Below are 20,939 nucleotides of genomic sequence, written 5' to 3' on the forward strand. Positions count from 1 at the left end.
AGAGAAAGGAAAACAGATGCACACATAAAAACCTATATGCATGTGACTGCCCACAATAGCCCCAAGTGTCTGTTGACAAGCATAGGGGTAAATGGTGGGATAGCCATGCAACAGAACACTACTCGGGGCCAGCACTGTGGCGCAACGGGTCGAAGCCCCAGCCTGCAGCGCCGGCGTCCCATATCCCATATGGGCACCAGTTCAGGGCCTGGCATCTCCACTTTCCATCCAGCTCCATGCTGATGTGCTTGGGAAGGCAGCAGAGGATGGCCAAAGTGCTTGGGCTCCTGCACCCATGTGAGAGACCCAGAAGAAGCTCCTGGCTCCTGACTTTGGATCGGCACAGCTCCAGCCATTGCAGCCATTTGGGGAGTGAACCAGCAGATGGAAGACACCTCTCTCTGTCTCTCCCTCTCTCTGTCTGTAACTCTGCATCTCAAACAAATAAATACAATCTTTATTTTAAAAAAGTAGAGTACTGCTCAGCCTTAGAAATCAACTATTGATGAATTCTCAGAATGATTACCACAAGGGAGAGAAGCCAAACAACAGAGAATCCACACTGTATTAAAATTCTAGAAAGCACAACAAATCAATATTGACAGAAAACAGGTAAGTCCTTGCCTGGGGACAGGGTGGGGTGGGAGGCAGGGATTATGCAAAGCTTTAGGAAACTTTTGGTCATAAAGAATTCATTTGCTCCCTTGATTGCAGTGACAACAGATCTTTACACAGCTGCAAGGTTTTTGCAAGGTCAAAGAGCAAAGGCTGTATGTGGTTGATTATCTACAGAGGTCTTTCTGCAGTGTCTCTTGATTACTTTAAGTTTTGCTGGGTTCTGACCACAGTTGCATTTCACTTTCACATTGTGTTAAGAGTTGCCCTGCCCCAGGCTGTTACTTGCAAGGGAGACACTGGCTGGCCAGCTGGGAGGAAATGACCAGATCACCAAGGAAACTCAGCTTTGGATGGGGGAAGGCACCAAGAGCTCACAGTCCTGTAAACATGAAACTTTACGCGCACTCCAGTGCTAAGACATCAGACCAAGCCAGGCAGCAGCAAGTGGGGAGGTGGGACAGCTCTGGCCAGACTGGCTAACCGTATTTGCAACTTGCTTAAAACAAATACACACAAATCATGGAGTTACCAACTGTCATGGTTGGTCTTCAATGGGTCCGTGATGCCAAACTCATATGCACATTTTCTAAGTTAGCATGCATTCCTGTACTTTTCTGGGTAAAGAGTTCATAGCTTTCATGAGACCCTGAGGGAGCTCCGGCAAGGATCCAGGAATCCAGTTAGACCGATCTTTCGTCCCCCTCCAACTAGCTGCACTCGCCCCCCCCCCCGCCCAAAATTTTTTTTCCAAGTCACTCATTCATTGTTCCTGCTGAGATTAGATCTACCTGCCCGAGGTTTTGATTACTCGGAGCAATCACCAGCTTCCTTTCGTCCTCACTTCTCTTGGAGTGCAGCCTCCAGGCTGTCACCACCATCCCCGCGCTGCCTCCCGCTTTCCTGCTTTGCTCACTCAAGAACTGGGAGTTATTCCCGGGTCCTACCTGTCCTTCCAGCTGCCCACCCATATCACGTATCTGTGCCTGACAGACTCCAGAAGTTATTTTCCCTGGACCCTTTCGGGGAACCGCGTGCCGTGCAACTCCCACCCAGCTGTCCAGGTGGGACGGGCGCCCGGCGCGCACTCAAGCGCCTCCCCATACGCCGCCCCCTTGGCCATACAAAACCATTTTCTTCCTTTGACCTTGGAACCCAAGCCTGACCGCTCAGCTCCGTTCGGTGGATGACCTAGGAGCCGCGAGAGCCGGGAGCAGTCTGGGGCGCGCTTAGCGGCCCCTTGGCGCGCCTGGCCTCACCTGAGCCTCCTGCTGGACGCCGCGTCCCTTCCCCGTGTGCCGGCGCTCACCGAGTTCCTCCCGGGACTCCCTCCGGGTCTGACCCAGGGCCATGGGACCCCTGGTGCCGTCCGGCTCTGTGCTTGGGACCCCTCCCGCGGCTCCGCCCTGGCGCACTGTTCCTTACCCAGTGTCACCGCTGGCGGGAGCAGCAGCGCAAGGAAGGCGTGGGCCGAGAAGGAGCGGAGCCGTCTCCGGGCCATGGCAGCAGGCTAGACAGTGCCCCTCCGGGACGACAAGGGCCAGCGGCGCGTGCGATGCCCAGGCCCAAGCGAGGTGGAGAGCGCAACTCCGGGACCGGCCGCCCGGCCAGATGCATTCGCTTTCGCTTTTGCTTTGGCCCCTGGAGGGCGGAGGAGAGGTGCTAAATAGTGACAGATCCGTGACTCAGCATCCCCACCCCTGTTCTGGAAGAAGCCCCAGCAGCCCGTCGTGACCCTTGCCGCCGCCACCCCTGTGCCCGGGGTGCCGCCGGCCCTGCGCTGCGGGAACCCGCAGACCTCACCTGCACAAGCCTGGGCTCCTCCTCTCCGGGAGGCTCCTTGTCCCTGGAATCCCCGTAGGTCAATTCGGTCTTTTGTGCCCACTGCAGCAGGCACGGGCAACGTCGTGGGCGAGCAAACTCTCCAGGACACGCCACTGCTGGGCGTCCACGCCTTTGTCCGGTCCCACTGGCTGGTCACCTCCACTTCGCCAGCTCTGCTCCAGTAGCTTCTGTGGCTCTGAGCTCGCTGTCAGTGGGTGACCGCGGAGGGGGGAGCCCCATCGCGCTCAGCGTTGCCACCTGCCCCTTGAGCGCTACCGCGGCGACTGGAGTGCAGCCTCAGCCACTTCCTCAACTCCTAAGGTGGCGGCAACTGGCGCCTGCTGCAGCCCTGGCCAGCCACTTCGCCTTATTCCAGCTGCTTCCTTCCTGGACCTGAGAAAAAAATGGCAATTTTTTAAAGCGTTGCGGAGGGAGCAGAGAGAAGAAGAGGAACTGACAGTTATTCACCGCTGTGCCTCCTTTCTTTTCCCTGGACGAATTCTTCCAGCCTACCCTCCTCTTTGCAGGTGGGGCTTTTTCTTTCTTGGGATCGCAAGTCAGTCCTGTGGTTAGAGAGAGCCAGGTCCATAAGGAGAAAGCTCTGGGTGCAGTCGAAAATTTCCAGGGAGAGCGAGACAAGTGGAATTAGACAAGACACACAGCCCTGGGCTTCAGTCCCACACTTCTTATCTACAATCTCCCAGCATCCTTGGGAGGCTTTCTGTGACATAATGCTGCTCAGTGGGAATTCTCCTTGAAGAGATTTTAGTGGTCTGTGAAAGTAAGTGACGGGGCCATGTCCTGGCACAGCTGGTGCAGCAGCCCCTGGGACATGAGCCTAAGTTCCAGTCCCAGCTGCTCCACTTCCGTTCCAGCTCCTTGCTAATGCGCCTGGGAAAGCAGGTGAAGAATTCTGCCTTCCCACGAAATAAAATAAATCTTTAATTTTAAAAACATCCTGCCGGCACCACGGCTCACTAGGCTAATCCTCCACCTGCAGCGCCGGCACCCCGGTTCTAGTCCCAGTTGGGGCACTGGATTCTGTCCCGGTTGCTCCTCTTCCAGTCCTGCTCTCTGCTGTAGCCCGGGAAGGCAGTGGAGGATGGCCCAAGTGCTTGGGTCCTGCACCCACATGGGAAACCAGGAGAAGCACCTGGCTCTTGCTTCGGATCGGCTGCAGCGCACCGGCTGTGACGGCCATTTGGGGGATGAACCAACGGAAAAGGAAGACCTTTCTCCCTGTCTCTCACTCTCACTGTCGAACTCTGTCTGTCAAAAAAAAAAAAAAAAATATATCCTTAGAATTGCAAAAAACTAATTGGGCAAAAAACACTAACTTATTACATGTCATCACTCACCACCACCACCACATACATACCAGGAAAAGAAAAGGTGAAGACTTTTCCTGTGTCTACTCCTCTTTCCCTAAAAAGTCTAAAATAGACACGATAAATACAGAAGATTCTCAGTAAAGGAGCTCAGAGGGTTGGAAATAACACACATTCCCCACCTCTAAATACAAAAGTTTCTTTTATTATGAACATTTTCCACAGATAGTGAAGCCACTGCCTGCAGGGCTGGCATCCCATATGGGCACTTGTTCCTGTCCCAGCTGCTCCACTTCCAATGCAGCTCCCTGCTAATGGCCTGGGAAAGCAGCTAAAGATGCCCAAGTGGTTGGGCCCCTGCACTGTGGGAGACAGGAAGAAGCTCCTGACTCTTGGCCTTGGATGGGCCCAGCTCCAGCTGATGCGGCTGTTTGGGGACTGAGCTTTCAGGTGGAAGACCTCGCTCTGTGTGTGTGTGTCTTCCTCTGTCTCTGTAACTCTGCCTTTCAAGTAAAGAAATAAATACTTTTAACAGTTTTCCCATGTGTTGCTAGAAGCATTTTTTAGATTTTATTCCTCTTTCCTAATTTGTAGATTGTTGAATTTTATTTAAGATTTTATCTAGTTAGTTGAAAGAGTTAGAGAGAGAGAGAGAAATCTTCCATCTGCTGGTTCACTCCCCAAACGGCTACAACGGCAGGGGCTGGGCCAGGCTGAAGCCAGGAGCCAGGAGCTTCTTCTGGGTCTCCAACACGGATGCAGAGGCCCAAGCACTTGGGCCATCTTCCACTGCTTTTCTCAGGCCCCTAGCAGGGAGCTGGATCAGAAGTGGAGCAGCCAGCACTAAAACCAACACTCATAGGGGTTGCAGGCAACATCTTTACCCGCTACGCCACAGTACCAGTCCTAGGCAGTAGTTTTAGAGGCCACAAAATCTAAAATCAGAGGGTTAATATGTGATAAGGGCTTTCTTGCTAAGTCATCCTGTGGCAGAATGTAGAAGGGTAAGTGTCTACCGGGCAGGAGTGAAGGTACCGAATGCATCCTTTATCAAGAACTCTGTAGTGATGTTATAAGTCTATTCGTGGTGGCAGATAACTCATAACCTAATCACTTCTTAAAGGTACTACCTGCTAATACTGTTGTATTGGGGATTAAGTTTCCAACACATGAACTGTTGAACTATTTACCTGCTATGCCATAACAGAGGTCCCGACGTTTGTTTTCAAGCTTTGAAAGTCATTCATGTCCAGAATGCAGTAAAATGAATACTGTAACACTATGCTAGTCAGAAGGTATTGTAACAATACATGGCATCGCGGGTAAAGCTGCTGCCTGCAGTGCTGGCACAGCATAAGGGCATTGGTTGGTGTCCTGGCTGCTCCACTTCTGACCCAGCTCCATGCTAATGGCCTAGGAAAAGCAGCAGAGAATGGTCCAGGTGTCTGAGCCCCTGCCACCCACATGGGAGACCTGAAGAAATTGTTGGCTCCTGGCTTCAGCCGGGCCCAGCCCTGGCTGTTGTGGCCAGCTGGGGAGTAAGCCTGCAGATGGAAGATCCTCTCTCTCTGTCTCTACCCCTCTCTCTGTAACTGTGACTCTCAAAATAAATAATAATAAATAAATAAATAAATAAAACTTTTAAGAAGAAAGAAAATTTGATACATTTAAATGAACTCTTTTTTTAAAATAATTGCTCCGTAATTGCCAAAGATGGTATAATTCAAATTTACATTTTTATTTAACAGGCACTAAGAGATTATGTCATAGCTTTATTTATGTATTTATTTTTTGACAGGCAGAGTTAGAGAAAGAGAGACAGAGAGAAAGGTCCTCCCTCCGTTGGTTCACCCCTCAAATGGCCACTATGGCCAGCGCAGCGGCCTGCGCTGCACAGATCCAAAGCCAGGAGCCAGGCGCCTCCCCCTGGTCTCCCATGTGGGCGCAGGGCCCAAGCACTTGGGCCTTCCTCCACTGCCCTCCCGGGCCACAGCAGAGAACTGGACTGGAAGAGGAGCAACCGGAATAGAATCTGGCTCCCCAACCGGGGCTAGAACCTGGGGTGCTGGTGCCGCAGGTGGAGGATTAGCCAAGTGAGCCGTGGCACCGGCCCATAGCTTTGACTGGGGCTATACAGGGATCAGTATGAAGTTTTACAAAATTACATTCAGCAAGAGAAACATATTCTGCTAATTATTACTTCATAAAATTAAAGACTGCGGTTTTAATAAATGAGAGAGAAAGCCATCTAGAAAATAAACAAGCCACAGGGAAGGCATCTGTCCATGACAATAGAATTGTGCTTTCCGGTTTTGAAAAATCTTGCCACGGGGCCAGCGCCGTGGCTCACTTGATTAATCCTTCACCTGCGGTACCGGCATCCCATGTGGGCGCCGGCTTCTAGTCCTGGTTGCTCCTCTTCCAGGCCCGCTCTCTGCTGTGGCCCGGGAGGGCACTGGAGAATGGTCCAAGTGCTTGGGCCCCTGCATCCACATGGGAGACCAGGAGGAGGCACCTGGCTCCTGGCTTCGGATCTGCACAGCTCCGGCCATGGCAGCCATTTGGGAAGTGAACCAACGGAGGGAAGACCTTTCTCTCTGTCTCTCTCTCTCACTGTCTATAACTCTACCTGTCAAATAAAAAAAAAAATCTTGCCACAGGGCTGGCACTGTGGCATAGCAGATAAAGCCACCATCTATGATGCTGGCATTCCATGTGGGTGCCGGTTCATGTCCCGGTTGTTCAACTTCTAATGCAGCTCCTTGCTAATGGCCTGGGAAGAGCAGCAGAAGATGGTCCAAGTGTTTGCGCCCCTGCTACCCCCATGGAAAACCTGGAAGAAGCTTCTGGCTCCTGGCTCCTGTCTTCAGCCTGGCGCAGTACTAGAAGTTGTGGGCATATAAGGAGTGAACCAGCAAATGGAAGATTCTCTCTCTCTATGTCTCTGTCTCTCTCTCTCTTTCTCTGACTTTCAAATAAATAAATAATTTTAATTGAGTAGAATCATACTATGATATCATTCCAAAGGAGAGGGAGAGGGGAGATTGTGAGAGGGGAGAGGGGGAATAATATTCTCTGATTCACTCCCCAAAATGTCTATAATGACCACTTGGACCAAAGCCAGGTCTCCCATGTGGGGCCAGGAACCCAACTGCATGGCCCATCACTTATGCTTCCCAGAATCTGCATTAAACAAGAATGCTGGAGTCAGGAGGTGAGTGTTGAATCCAGATGCTTCCATGTGGGACACGTGCATCTTAACCACTTGGTCACGCACCGCTCTCCTCCCCCACCCCCCATGAGGTTTTTGAGGTTGATCTTTTGTGATACACATGGGGTAGGTCTTCAATTCTCTCAGGTGACAGCACTCTGCTACACTGAGCTATTGTCTATGCTATTTTCTACCATAACCCCTAAAAGTTTCAGGCAATGTCCAATATTGTTCTACAGTTTCACCTCATTGTATTATTTTCAGGGTTTTAGCAGGAAACTGAAATGGAGTGAATCAAAATGTTGATTTAGAATGTTCCTTATTGACCTTTTTTTTAAAAAAATGTCTTTCTCACAAAGCATTTTCTTGGAGACAATTCAGACTGTTAACTGGGTTACTTCTTCTGTTCCTTGCTACCTGGTCTCTTCTTTTGCCAGGACCATACTGTTTCAGTTAGTGCAGCTTTATAATATTTTCCTGTCTTACAGGGTTAGTCCCCATAAATTTTCTCTAATCAAAACTCCTTTACCATTCTTGCTTGTTGTTTGCGTCCCAATGAATTTTCAAATTCTTATGTCAGATTTGTCTCCATCCCTTAAAAGAGAGAGAGAGAGAGAGATGCAAAACCTTGCGTTGTATTCAGATGGAAATTACATTCAATCTCATTTACATTCAGTGGAGACAATTTTCTTGGGGTTATACTGATATAGCTCAAACATATCTTTTAACTTTTTCAAAGATTTATTCTTTATGTATTTATTTTAAAGGCAGACAGAAAGAGACAGAGACAGAACCATTTGCTGGTTCATACCCCCACATGCCTGAAATAGCCAGGGGTGGGTGATGTGAAAGTCAGGAGCCTGGAACTCCATCTTGATCTCTCATGTGGATGACAGGAACCCAAGTGCTTGAACCATCATCTACTGCCTCCCGGGTGCATTAGCAGGAAGCTGGATCAGACGCATAGAGTTGCTAGGACTCAAATCAGCACTCTGATATGGTATGTGTGTATGTGGGTGTCCTCAGCAGTGGCTTATCATAGTGTGTCACAGCACTTGTCCCCAGTGGTGTCTTTTTTTTTTTTTTTTTTTTTTTTTTTTTTTTTTTTTTTGACAGGCAGAGTTAGAGAAAGAGAGACAGAGAGAGAAAGGTCTTCCTTTGCCGTTGGTTCACCCTCCAGTGGCCACCGCGACAGGCGCGCTGCGGCCGGCACACTGCGCTGATCCGAAGCCAGGAGCCAGGTGCTTCTTCTGGTCTCCCATGGGGTGCAGGGCCCAAGGACTTGGGCCATCCTCCACTGCACTCCCGGGCCACAAAAGACAGCGGGCCTGGAAGAGGAGCAACCAGGACTAGAATCCGGCGCCCCGACTGGGACTAGAACCCGGTGTGCTGGCGCCGAAAGGTGGAGGATTAGCCTATTAAGCCACATCGCCTGCCTCAGTGGTATCTTTTTTAATGAAACTTTTTATTTTGGGTTAATTCACATGTTGTTCTAAGAAAGAATGCAGAGAGATCCTTTATGCCTAATTCTCTGCCACCACCTATGGTAACATCTTGAATAACTGTAATGTAAGATCACAACCAGGAAACTGACATCAATACAAGCCATAGACATCCATAGTCAAGACGAAGAATGGGCTCCCATGCAATGATCCTACTTATTACCCTCTCTGCTTTTCCCAAAGCCCTGGAACCCATTCATGTGTCTCTATCTCTACATCATTTTGCCATTTTAAGAATTTTAAACAAGTGGAATCATTCAGTATTTATTCTTTAGAGGTCAGCTTTTGACTTAATATAATTCCTTTAGGATTCAGTCAAGTTGTCACGTTATTAATGGTGTGTTCTTGTTTAAGAGTAGTATCAATGGGACTTCTCTAAAATATACAAATTTATCCACAGCCCAACACCCCCTTTTATGTATACTTGTATTCATTTCTAGGGATGCCATAGCAAAGTACCCGATACTGTATGGCTTTAAACATGAGAAAGTTCTCATTTTACAGTCTGGAATCTGAAATCAAGGAGTTGGCAGGACTGTGTTCTCTCTCAGAATTCGTCAATGTCTCTTCTAGTTTCTGTGAGTTCCCAGCAATTCTTGGCGGTCTTTATATGGAAGTCTCTTCTCTGTGTTTCTTCACATGGTCTTCCCACCACACCAACTTCCTCTCCTAAGAAGGACAACAGTCACATCCCAATGACCTTGTTTAAACTTCACTGTTTCTGCAAAAACACTATCTCCAAATACGGTTACATTGTGAAAGGGTTAGGGCTTCAACATACATTTTGGGTGGCTATCCTTTGATCTAGATCTATAACAATATGATACCTTTATTTATTACTATTTTAAATTTTTATTTTCATTTTATTTGAAATGTAGAGAGACAGAGATCTTCCATCTGCTGGTTCATTCCCAAATGCCTACAATAGTCAAGAATGGGCCAGGTTGAAGCCAGAAGCCTAGAACTCCATCTGGGTCTCCCCTGTAGGTGGAAGGAACCCAAGTATATAAGCCATCACCTGCTGCCTCCCAAGTTCACATTAGCAGAAAACTTGGTCAGAAGCAGAGGAACTGAGACTCAAACCAGCTACTCTGATGTGGAATGTGAATGTCCCACACAGCAACTTAACTGCTGTGTCAAATGCTCTCCCCGTATCTTCATTTTGAGAAGGCTGACTTCCATGTTCTTAGGCCAGAGGAAATGAGCTGGTTTTGGAATAGTTGGCTTCCTTGGGTCAAGTGTGCACAGTTCAGTAGTGATTTGGATGAGAGTTCCTTCTGGGAACTGCACAAGGGCGGGGATCTGCTCAGTAATCATTGCTTGCAGAGAAGAGCTGTAGTAGAGGATGAGGCTCTGGGGTCAGGAAAGTTGAGGACTGGCATGGGTCTTCAGTCTTTAGCTGTCATTGGTGTATTACAGATAAGGACCCTCAGAACTGGGAAAGAAGGACAGTAAAACGTAAGATTCAAACTGGGCCATCAGAAAAGGGGAAGGAGGGAGATCCAGGCTAATGCACTGTTTTTATTTATTTATTTATTTGCTTTACAGTCTTAAAATCTTAAATGGAAATATAGTTCATTTGATAATTATCCATTTTGAAGTGAACAACTCAGTGGTTTTTTGTGTATTCATGATATTGTGAAACAGACACCACTACTTCTAAAATAGTTTCATCACCCTGAAAAAAAAAAAAAACCCAGTGCCTATTAATAATCACTCCCAGGGCCAGTACTGTGGTGCAGGGGGTTAAAGCCCTGGTCTGATGCACCGGCATCCCATATGGGCACCAGTTCTATTCCCAGCTGCTCCTCTTCCAATCCAGCTCTCTTCTATGGCCTGGGAAAGCAGTTTAAGATGGCCTAAGCCCCTGGGCCCCTGCACCCACGTGGGAGACCCAGAAGAATCTCCTGGTTCCTGGCTTCGGATCCTGCAGCTCCGGCCGTTGCAGCCATCTGGGGAGTGAACCAGTGGATGGAAGACACCCCCCCCCCCCCCCCGTCTACCTCACTCTGTAACTCTGTCTTTGAAATAAACAAAATAAATCTTTTTAAAAAAATCACTGCCAATCTCCCTTCCTGCTTGCCCCTGGGAACCTTTGACCTACTTTGTGTCTCCATGAATTTGCTTATTCTGAACATTTTATAGAAATAGAATCCTATAATACATCCTTTTATATTTGGCTCCTTTCATTCAACAGAATGTTTGCAAGGTTTTTCTATGCTGTACAATTCAGGACTTCATTCCATTTCATTAGTGACTAAAATTCCATTAAATGAGTATTTCACAATTTGTTTATTTATTCACCAGTAGAAGGATATTTGGGTAGTTTCCATTTTTTGGCAAATACGAGCAAGGCTTCTATGAACATGCATGTACAAGCTTTTGTTTGAACACACATTTCAGTTTTATTGGGTATTTATCTAGGAGCATAATTGATGGTTCATAAGGTCATTCTAAAATTCTGGAAACACCAGTACCCCATATCAGAGCACAGAGCACCAGTTCAAGCCCCAGCTACGCTGCTTCTGATCCAGTTTCCTGCTAATGCACTTGGGAAGGCAACAAAAAATGGCCTAAGGACTTGGGTCCCTGCCTCCCATGTGGAACCAGGATGGATTTCCTGGCTCCTGGCTTCAACCTGGCCCAGACCATTTATGGAGTTAACCAGTGGATGGTAGACACTCTCTCTCTCTTCTCTCTCTCTCTCTCTCTCCCTTGCTCTGCCTTTCAAAGACAGAAAGAAATAAGACTTAAAAAAGATTTTCAAAAGCTGGCAGAAAGATTCTGGAAACTGCAAAGAAGCTGGGCACAGTTGTTTCTCAGTGTGGGTGTGGGTGGAGAAAGGGGCAGTGCATTACTAATGCTTATGTTGTCATAACATACCGATCTATGAGCTAAAGCAAAATTGAGCCTCTAGGGATCTGTGTAAAGGGATGTGGCTGCTTAGACCAGTCAACTCTTCATCACTGTAAGTAAAACACCTGAGTGATGCTACCTATGAAGGAAGGTTTACTGTGTCTTACAGTTTTGGAGGTTCACAGTCCAAGAGTGGGCAGTCCATTGGTCTGGCACCTAGTGTGGGTGGTAATGGCACCTGTAAGAGAGAGCATCACAAGGGGAGTTAGGAAGCAGAAACACGGGCAGTATATTCATCCTTCCCTGTCCATGTGGTTTCTCTTTACAAAGCCACCATGTTTCTAGCATACGGGTTCCACCCTGGCAGTCCAGCCCAATCCAATGACTTCCTAAAGGCCCTGCCTCTTCAGGCACCACAACTGGATGAAATCTCAACCTTTAGTCCATTAAGCATTAACATAACACTTTGGAGACCAAGGCTTTAATACATGGGCCACTGGGGGAACATCTAAGTTAATATCCAAACTATAGCACTGCTTGCTGTTAATCTAGGGCCCCCAAAGCAGTGAAAATGAGATGGAAGGAATGAAAGAAAAGGAATCTATGAATGGGGGGCGGTAAGGGGATGTTTAAGAGGAGAAAAACATGTTCAATGTGAAGGAAGGAATTGTTTCTCAATACTCAAGAATAAAAAACATCACATTTCCTTATTTTTGTAAACCACATCAGATATGGATCTGAGCTTCCATTGGCCAAGGTGAACAAAAAGCTGACTTCTTTACTCCTCCAACTAAGCCCCACTTCACTGCTCCCATGGCAAAAGATTCTCTTCCCACCACAGGGCCCATATCAGGACCCGGGACCCAGGCAAAACAGAGAGTGGCCTCTGGCCTGTGTTGTCTTGGTCACTACTGAGGTTGCCCAGATCCACCTACTCCCCTCTAGATTCCCCCAACTCAAAACGCTTTTGCATTTCTGGTTATTCCCACAGACAATGCAAGTAGATTCTCTCAATTCTCTCAAAGTGTCAGGCTTCCTCCACAAAGTCCTAAGTAGGTCAGCCTCCTTGGCACCTTCCTTGCCCTCAAATAAACAAACACCTAAAAATAAATTAGCAGTGAATTGCATCCCTGGAGTGATGAAACCATAGACTCTAGAATACAAAAATTACTCCTAGTTTCTCCTGCACTGAATTTTTGGTAGCAAAACTTCCCAAGAGCCTAATCCATTTCTTGATAGCTCATTCATATTATGTGAATGAAGAGCTTTATAACCACAATTTAATACCTTTTTGTAATTGGAAAATATAAAGCTATGAGCTAGGCATTGAACTTTAAATATCTGAACATGTCAGAGTAGTGTGAGGTTAGCAAGTGTCGAAAGCTCCCTTGTTTTTTGAACTCAAAACAGTTTTGGAATTTTCCTTTTTAATTGGCATTGAAAGCCCATTCTCTCCAGTTCTATGTTTTATTGGCTGGAAGTCTGTTCCTAGCACTTGTGTATACTGAGAAGACAACAAGGAAGAGAAGAAATGTGGATAAAACATCATAGTGACACAATCCTCTCAGTCTTCCATGTCTGCAAGAACAGCTGAATGATATTCACCTCTCACCTGTCAGAGCTGTTTCTTTGTTGCTTGCTATTTCTATAATAGTTTGTGCCTCTTATACAGGAGCCCTGTTAATATCTGCCTTTGAGGATGAGCTATTTCGGGAAAAAATTAGGAAGTAGATAGGTTTTCAAATATATGAATTTGTTTATATACAGGCAGCCTCCCATTTCCATGGCTGTGTGTTGTGGATTCAATCAACTACAGATCAAAAAATATTTGGGGAAAAAAACACGTTATTGGAGCGAGCATTGTGGTGGAGTGAGTAAATAAAGTGTGGGGAGCAACTGAGACTAGACTAAGTTACTGGACTTAAGATTTATTCTATGCATCTGCTCTCCCACAATATGGCGCTAAGAGAGAGACCAAACAACTTCTACACAGCTGCCTCCAGTTTGACCAATAAACTGCAGGAGCTGATCCTGCTCCTGATTGGAGGAGAGCAGCGTGCTCGGCGTGTGGGCAGCAGAGTTGGGATTGGTGGAAGAGGACTATAAAGGAGGAAAGAGACAACATGCACCAGGAACATCTGGGGGAACATCCGGATAACATCTGAGCAACCCCCGAGAGAGCCGGCCGGTGGTATGCCGCTCTCCGTGGAAGCAGGGAAAGTGACGGGGGGTGCTGCCCCTCCACGGAGGTGGAGGGGCCGGCAGCTAACCCGGGACGGCATCGTTCCTCCATGAGTGAGGGAACGGCAGCTAACCCGGGAAGGGCCGGGCAAAAAGAACAGCGCAGGGTTTAGTGTCGTTCCTCCACGAGAGGGGGAGCGACATAAAGGAGCTCAGAGGGTTGGAAGTAATAAGGTGATTGTTAGGATTAAATAAGTTAATAAAAGAATTTTGAATAGTGCTTAATGTGATAAACTCTCGATAAATGCTAGATACAAAATGCACAATAGATAATATATTGTCCTCTGAAAACTAACTAAAATGATTGCAGGGAAAGTTGTCAACTAAAAAAGTTAAGTTAGAGATTGAGAAAGTGTTGAGAGAAATATTTTCTTTGATACTAAGCCAGAGCCATCTGTTGTGGCAGGATGCCAGCGTATGGAGAAGATGGATAAGAGGCCCCATGAGCAGAACACAGAAACTCCACCCTGAACGAGAGTTAGAATAGCTGAAACAATGTTTTAGGCCTCTTGGTATGACTTCTGCAGCAAAGTTACACCCAACCCAGTAACATAAAGCAAACTGCCCCATAACGAAGTTGTCTCTCATACTTTCCTACTTTGCAATTCCACCGTGAGCCTGCCCTGCTTCTCTTATCTACAAAACAGTGTAACGTGGCCTGCCATCCATGGAGCTCTTCTTTCATCTCACAAAAGATTATCTTTTCTCTCCCAACATTAACTCCTTCCTCTATGTTCCTTATTTTTTTTTTTCCTGGTAAGGAGAACTTCAGAGAGGAGAAAAATCTTTAAAGAATCTCCTGCTTTCAATGTTGTTTTTGATTCATCTCAAAATAATTTCAAGATAAAACTAAAGGATGAAGTAACAGAGCCTTAGTGTTTTAAAACGTAAACTCAATACATATTCAGGAATCATGAACCTAAATGCCTTTTGGGCTGACCTACAGGTTAGTGGGCATGAGATAAGAGGACGTGGGCTTCAAGAACCTATGGAAAATGTGGGAGCAATGGGTTCATTACTACTAGATTTTTTTCTTTATTTTTTATTGTTTATGTGGCAAAGGGGCATCCCGTCTGCCTACAACATCTGAAGCTGCCAAAGTCAGGAGCCAGGAACTCAACCCCAGTCTTCTACATGGATGATAGGGACTCAAGTATTTGTACCATCATCTGCTGCCTTCTGTGATCTGCATCAACAGGAAACAGGAATCAGAAACCAGTGCTGGGTATTAAAACCAGGCACTCTCATATGGGACATGGTGTTCTAGCTGATGCCTCAATCACTAGGTCAAATATGTGCCCAGAGTTTTCATTTTTAAAGAGCTCTGGGAAATAAAGATCCTTGCTTGAAATATCCCAGTTTATAAATAGTGATTACAGTTTGCCCTCTGTACCTGTGAGTTCTGAATCCATGGATTCAATCAACTGCATATTGAAAATATTCAGAAAAAAAATACTGTGCCTGTACTAAACATATACACACTTCCTTTCTTGTCATTCCCTAAACAACACAGTATGAGTATAATATCTGTTTATATAACATTCACATTGTATGAGCTGTCATTAAGTAATCCAAAGGTGACTTAAGGTATTTTGGAGGATGCGCATAGATTACTAGCATTGCTATATCACTTTACAAAAGGAACTTGATTTCCCCGGATTTTGGACCTCACAGAGTCCTAGAACCAATCTCTCATGTATACTGAGGGACAATTATATGGTTTTAGAAGAGAAAATTGGGCGGCGCCGCTGCTCTATAGGCTAATCCTCCACCTGCGGCTCTGGCACCCGGGTTCTAGTCCCAGTCAGGGCGCCGGATTCTGTCCTGGTTGCTCCTCTTCCAGACCAGCTCTCTGCTGTGGCCCGGGAGTGCAGTGGAGGATGGCCCAAGTGCTTGGGCCCTGCACCTGCATGGGAGACCAGGAGAAGCACCTGGCTCCTGGATCGCAGCGTGCCAGCCGCAGTGGCCATTGGGGCTGGTGCCCAGGTATTGGAGGAGGAGAGGTGGGTGTGAGACTCTGCCCGCAGAGCTTATCAAACCCTCCCCTCTGAAGAAAAAAAAAAGATTTACCATGCCCAACTTGGGTGTCACCTTGGACCCTGCCCTCACCCTGGAGCACTAAACAGAGCTCCCTGGCCAAACCCAGCACATGCCTCAGGGGATTCACTGAAAGAACAGACACTCCACTAAGCCACAGAGGCTCAAAAGCCATCATGAGGGTTGTGAGACAACAACAACAAGTATCTCCACAAACGCCACAGAAATTCAAGAAACAAGAATAAGAAAGACAACATGACACCCCAAAAGGAACACAACAACACTTCACTACTAGAATGTGAATATGAAGAAATTGAAGAAATGTCAGAAATGGAATTCAAAAAATGGATTGTAGGATTACTTAGAAGTAATCAGAAGCAAATCCATGAATTAAAGAAACCCATACATTAAATGAATGAAAATTTCCCATGAAATTGAGATTTTAGGGGCCAGTGCTGTGGCGCAGTGGGTTAACACCCTGGCCTGAAGTGCCAGCATCTCATATGGGTGCCGGTTCAAGACCTGGCTGCTCCACTTCCTATCCAGCTCTCTTCTGTGGCCTGGGAAAGCAGTAGAAGATGGCCCAAGTTCTTGGCCCCTTCACCTGTGTAGGAGACCTGGAAGAAGCTCCTGGCTCCTGACTTCAGATCGGCACAGCTCAGGTCACTGCGGCCAATTGGGGAGTGAACCATCGGATGGAAGACCTCTCTCTCTCTCTCTCTCTCTCTCTCTCTGCCTCTCCTCTCTCTGCATAACTCTGACTTTCAAATAAATCAATCAATCTTTTTAAAAAAAATATACTAAAATATGCACAAGAGAAACACCAGAAAACTTTCAGAGCATCTCAGACTCACAGATGACTTTTCATCAGAAGCCCTGTGGGCTAGGAGAGAATGGCGAGATATATTCTCTAAATCTTAAGAGAAAAGAACTGTCAACCCAGGTTTCTGTACCCTGCAAAGCTCTCATTTAAGAATGAAGGTGAAATAAAGACCTTCCATAACAAACAGAAATTGAAAGACTTTGTTACCACTCATACAGCCTTACAAAAGATGCTTAAAGAGGGGCCGGCGCCATGGGTCACTTGACTAATCCTCCACCTGTGGCGCCGGCATCACATATGGGCACAGGGTTCTAGTCCCAGTTGCTCCTCTTCCAGTCCAGCTCTCTGCTATGGCCTGGGAAGGCAGTGGAGAATGGCCCAAGTGCTTAGGCCCCTGTACCTGCATGGGAGACCAGGAAGAAGCACCTGGCTCCTGGCTTCGGATCAGTGCAGTGCTGGCTGTAGCAGCCGTTTGGGAAGTGAACCAATGGAAGGAATACTTTTCTCTTTGTCTCTCTGTCACTGTCTATAACTCTACCTGTCTAATTAAAAAAAGTGCTTAAAGATGTGCTACACACAGAAACATGGTCATCACTATGAAAGGTGAAGGCAGGAAATCTCTCAGTAAAAAGTATAAAGGAAATCCTAAGTAAAAAATAAGAATATTTTGAGCCAGCACTATGGCACAGTAGGTTAATCCTCTGCCTGTGGTGCTGGCATCCCATATGGGTACCGGTTCTAGTCCTGGCTGCTCCATTCCGCATCCAGCTCTCTGCTATGGCCTGGGAAAGCAATAGAAGATGGGCCAACCTTGGACCCTGCACCTGCATGGGAGACCAGGAAAAAGCACCTGGCTCCTGGCTTCAGATTGGTGTAGCTCTGGCCGTTGCAGCTATTTAGGGAGTGATCCAATGGAAGCAAGACCTTTCTCTCTGTTTCTCTCTGACTGTAACTCTACTCAAATAAATAAAACCTTTAAAAAATAAACAGCTACTTCTGTTGTGGGACATACAAATTAAAAACACAGCGAGACTTTGAGATCAAATTAGGAGTCTTTACTAGCCAGCTGGCGACTGCCTTTCTCACAGAGCAAGTCTGAAGGAGACAGCCCCAGTTGCAGTGGTGGTGGGGTTTTTAAAGGCAAAACCTACTTTCTTATCAGTCATTTAATCACTGACCTTGAGGCCACCTATGTTATCTTGTGACTGCAGCTGGGAGAGTGCAGGAGAAACCATAGTCTGGTGGCCTTGGCCATTATCAAGCAGAGATACAGAAGTCAGAAACAGACCAGTTACAAATCAACATTTATTCTTATGAAGAACAGACCCTGCTTTTAAAACAACCAAGCAAAATAACCTATAGCCTATAACCACTCAGGTGTGCTATACCTTGTAGACAATTTAAACATTTTTTAAATATTTTATTTATTTATTTGACAGGTAGAGTTATAGACAGTGAGAGGGAGAGACAGAAAGAAAGGTCTTCCATCCGCTGATTCACTCCTCATATGGCTGCAACAGCCAGAACTGGGCCAATCTGAAGCCAGGAGCCAAGTGCTTCTTCCAGGTCTCCCACACAGGTGCAGGAGCCCTAGTGATTGGGCCATCTTCTACTTCTTTCCCAGGCCACAGAAGAGAGCTGGATCGGAAGTGGAGCAGCTGGGACTAGAATGGGTGGGATTCTGGCGCCTCAGATAGAGGATTAACCCACTGGGTCACAGCGTTGGCCCCATACAATTTAAACTTTTGAGTCACCTGTCACACTCCCTGTTATAAGGCCTTGCTGTCTTGTCTCTGTTCATGAATCCCCTATAGTGCTAGCTTCTGATATTCAAATTAGCATTAAAGTTTTTAATTGAGATCTACTTTACATAAGATGTTTTGACAAATGCATATTCCCTTACCTCTATCAAGTTGTAGGATATTTCCATAATTCCAGCAAGATCTCTAGTGTCCCTTCCCCCATCAACTCCCACATTATCCCTGTCCCTGGAAACCATTGTTCTGATTGCTTTCACCATAGATTAGTTTTGTCTGTTATAAAAGCATATAAATAGAATCACACAGTGTGTGTAGTCTTCATATGTGATTTGTTTTGCTCAGAATGATGTTTTTGAGGTTTCTCCTATGGTGTATGTCACTAGTTCCTTTCTGGTGCTAAGTAGTAGTCCACTGCATGTGTTAGACCCTCTGAGTGAGGATGCTAACACGTCAAGAGGCACACCCCAAAGACTCAGAGTCCAGACCGGCTGATGCAAAAGCAAGAGGATTTATTCGGCGTCTGCGCAGACGGGCCTCCTGAACTCGGGAGTCCAGAGAGAGACCCCAGCACAGAGCCACACGGTTTATATACCCGCAGTGACCAATCAAAAGCACTATAGTGTCCATGCACACAGCAGTCCAATCCGTGAGCTGATCATGTGAAAGGCATGCGTCTTCTGTCCAATCAGCTATGGGATCACATGGGCGGCATGCACACAGCAGTCCAATCCGTGAGCTGATCATGTGAAAGGCATGCATCTTTTATCCAATCAGCTAGGGGGACCACATGGGAGGCATGCACCTCGTCACCATTTTGTTGTTTACTTCTTCAGCAGTTCCTTTCCCTGCCAGCATCATCTTGTTCACCCTGAGGGGGATGACGTCTCGCTCCCTTCGTTCCCCTGGAGGGAGAGCGGCGTCCCACTTCCCACACTGTTATTTTCGTATTAGGAGGTATACAAACTGGGTTAGGTCTTAGCACAGCCAGGCACAAGTGTCGCAGCTAGCTAAGCATAGGGTCCCTTATTTTTATAGCTGCACCAAATTTTAGCTTTGGGGGAAAAAGTTTAGGGCTGTAATTTTTTTTTTTTTGAATTCAAAGATAAGTTTATTTGGGTATAAAAGAAATTGAAATTCATGCATAGATTTTTCATCATGTCTGCAGAAGACCCCTCATGTGTGGCTATTAAAAATTTTTTGCACCAAAAATATGTACCTTTCACTTTCTTTTTTTTTAAAAACTTTTATTTAATGCATATAAATTTCCAAAGTACGACTTATGGATTACAATGGCTTCCCCCCCATACCGTCCCTCCCACCCACAACCCTCCCCTTTCCCACTCCCTCTCCCCTTCCATTCACGTGAGGATTCATTTTCGATTCTCTTTATATACAGAAGATCAGCTTAGTATACATCAAGTATGGATTTCAACAGTTTGCTCCCACACAGAAACATAAAGTGAAAAATAATAGATGATTTTTTTAAATGATGATGAAATCAGAGCAGACCTATTGTCATGTTTAATCCCAGTGAGAGTCAAGTTGGGAATTGATAATTTCTTTTTTTTTTTTTTTTTTACAGAGGATCAGTTTAGTATGCATTAAGTAAGGATTTCAACAGTTTGCACCCCCATAGAAACACAAAGTGAAATATATTGTTTGAGTACTCGTTATAGCATTAAATCTCAATGTACAGCACATTAAGGATAGAGATCCTACATGAGGATTAAGTGCACAGTGACTCCTGTTGTTGACTTTACCAATTGACACTCCTGTCTATGGCATCAGTAATCTCCCTATGCTCCAGTCATGAGTTTCCAAGGCTATGGAAGCCCTCTGAGTTCTCCGACTCTTATCTTGTTTAGACAAGGTCATAGTCAAAGTGGAGGTTCTCTCCTCCCTTCAGAGAAAGGTACCTCCTTCTTTGATGACCTGTTCTTTCCACTGGGATCTCACTCACAGAGATCTTTTGCCAGAGTGTCTTGGCTTTCCATGCCTGAAATACTCTCATGAGCTTTTCAGCCAGCTCCGAATGCCTTTAGGGCTGATTCTGAGGCCAGAGTGCTATTTAGGACATCTGCCATTCTATGAGTCTGCTGAGTATCTCACTTTCCATGTTGGATCACTCTCCCCTTTATTTACTCCATCGGTTAGCGTTAGCAGGTACTAGACTTGTCTATGTGCTCCCTTTGACTCCCAGTCCCTCCACCATGACCAACTGTGAACTGAAACTGATCACCTGGAACAGTGAGATGGCATTGGTACATGCCACCTCGATGGGATTGAATTGGAATCCCCTGGTATGCTTCCAGCTCCACCACTTGGGGCAAGTCAGCCTGAGCATGTCCCAAATTATACATCTCTTCCCTGTAATTTTAAACTTTAATTTTTATTTGGGGCAAAGGTGACTTCTTGTTTTTAATGGTATTGGCTTAGGTCACTCCATCTTGCTTAGATTTTTAAGGTTCTTCAAAATGAGTATTTCACAATTTGTTTATTTATTCACCAGTAGAAGGATATTTGGGTAGTTTCCATTTTTTGGCAAATATGAGCAAGGCTTCTATGAACACTCATGTACAAGCTTTTGTTTGAACACACATTTCAATTTTATTGGGTATTTATCTAGGAGCATAATTGATGGTTCATAAGGTCATTCGAAAATTCTGGAAACCCCAGTACCCCATATCAGAGCACAGAGCACCAGGTCTTAGCACGGCCAGGCACAAGTGTCGCAGCTAGCTA

At 46.1% G+C, this 20,939-nt stretch overlaps 2 protein-coding genes and 1 long non-coding RNA gene across 8 annotated transcripts in view; 2 read left to right on the forward strand and 1 right to left on the reverse strand.

The window, feature by feature from the left end:
* Positions 1 to 470, forward strand: part of LOC100359008 (F-box DNA helicase 1) — a 92,062-nt gene extending 91,592 nt beyond the window's left edge. For all 3 annotated transcript variants that reach the window (XR_011381591.2, XR_016219790.1, XR_016219791.1), the window contains one exon: positions 233 to 470. The gene's annotated coding sequence lies outside the window, so the exon portion shown is untranslated. The remainder of the gene's footprint in view (positions 1 to 232) is intronic.
* Positions 1 to 2,322, reverse strand: part of LOC127487864 (interleukin-15 receptor subunit alpha) — a 40,585-nt gene extending 38,263 nt beyond the window's left edge. For 2 of the 4 annotated variants that reach the window (XM_089312380.1, XM_051834760.3), the window contains exon 1: positions 2,041 to 2,322. In XM_089312380.1, the coding sequence (XP_089168506.1) occupies positions 2,041 to 2,116 (76 nt within the window). In that variant the 5' untranslated portion in view covers positions 2,117 to 2,322. The remainder of the gene's footprint in view (positions 1 to 2,040) is intronic. The other 2 variants (XM_089312382.1, XM_089312381.1) reach the window with 2 other exon arrangements.
* On the forward strand, positions 2,298 to 6,770 carry LOC149122686 (uncharacterized). The gene is made up of 2 exons (XR_016219794.1): positions 2,298 to 2,966; positions 6,526 to 6,770. It is a non-coding gene; the product is annotated as an uncharacterized LOC149122686 (long non-coding RNA).
* Positions 6,771 to 20,939: the final 14,169 nt, after the last annotated feature.

The sequence above is a fragment of the Oryctolagus cuniculus genome, chromosome 13 (assembly GCF_051225735.1).
Source record: "Oryctolagus cuniculus isolate XC-2025 breed Fujian yellow rabbit chromosome 13, ASM5122573v1, whole genome shotgun sequence".
Taxonomy (NCBI): domain Eukaryota; kingdom Metazoa; phylum Chordata; class Mammalia; order Lagomorpha; family Leporidae; genus Oryctolagus; species Oryctolagus cuniculus.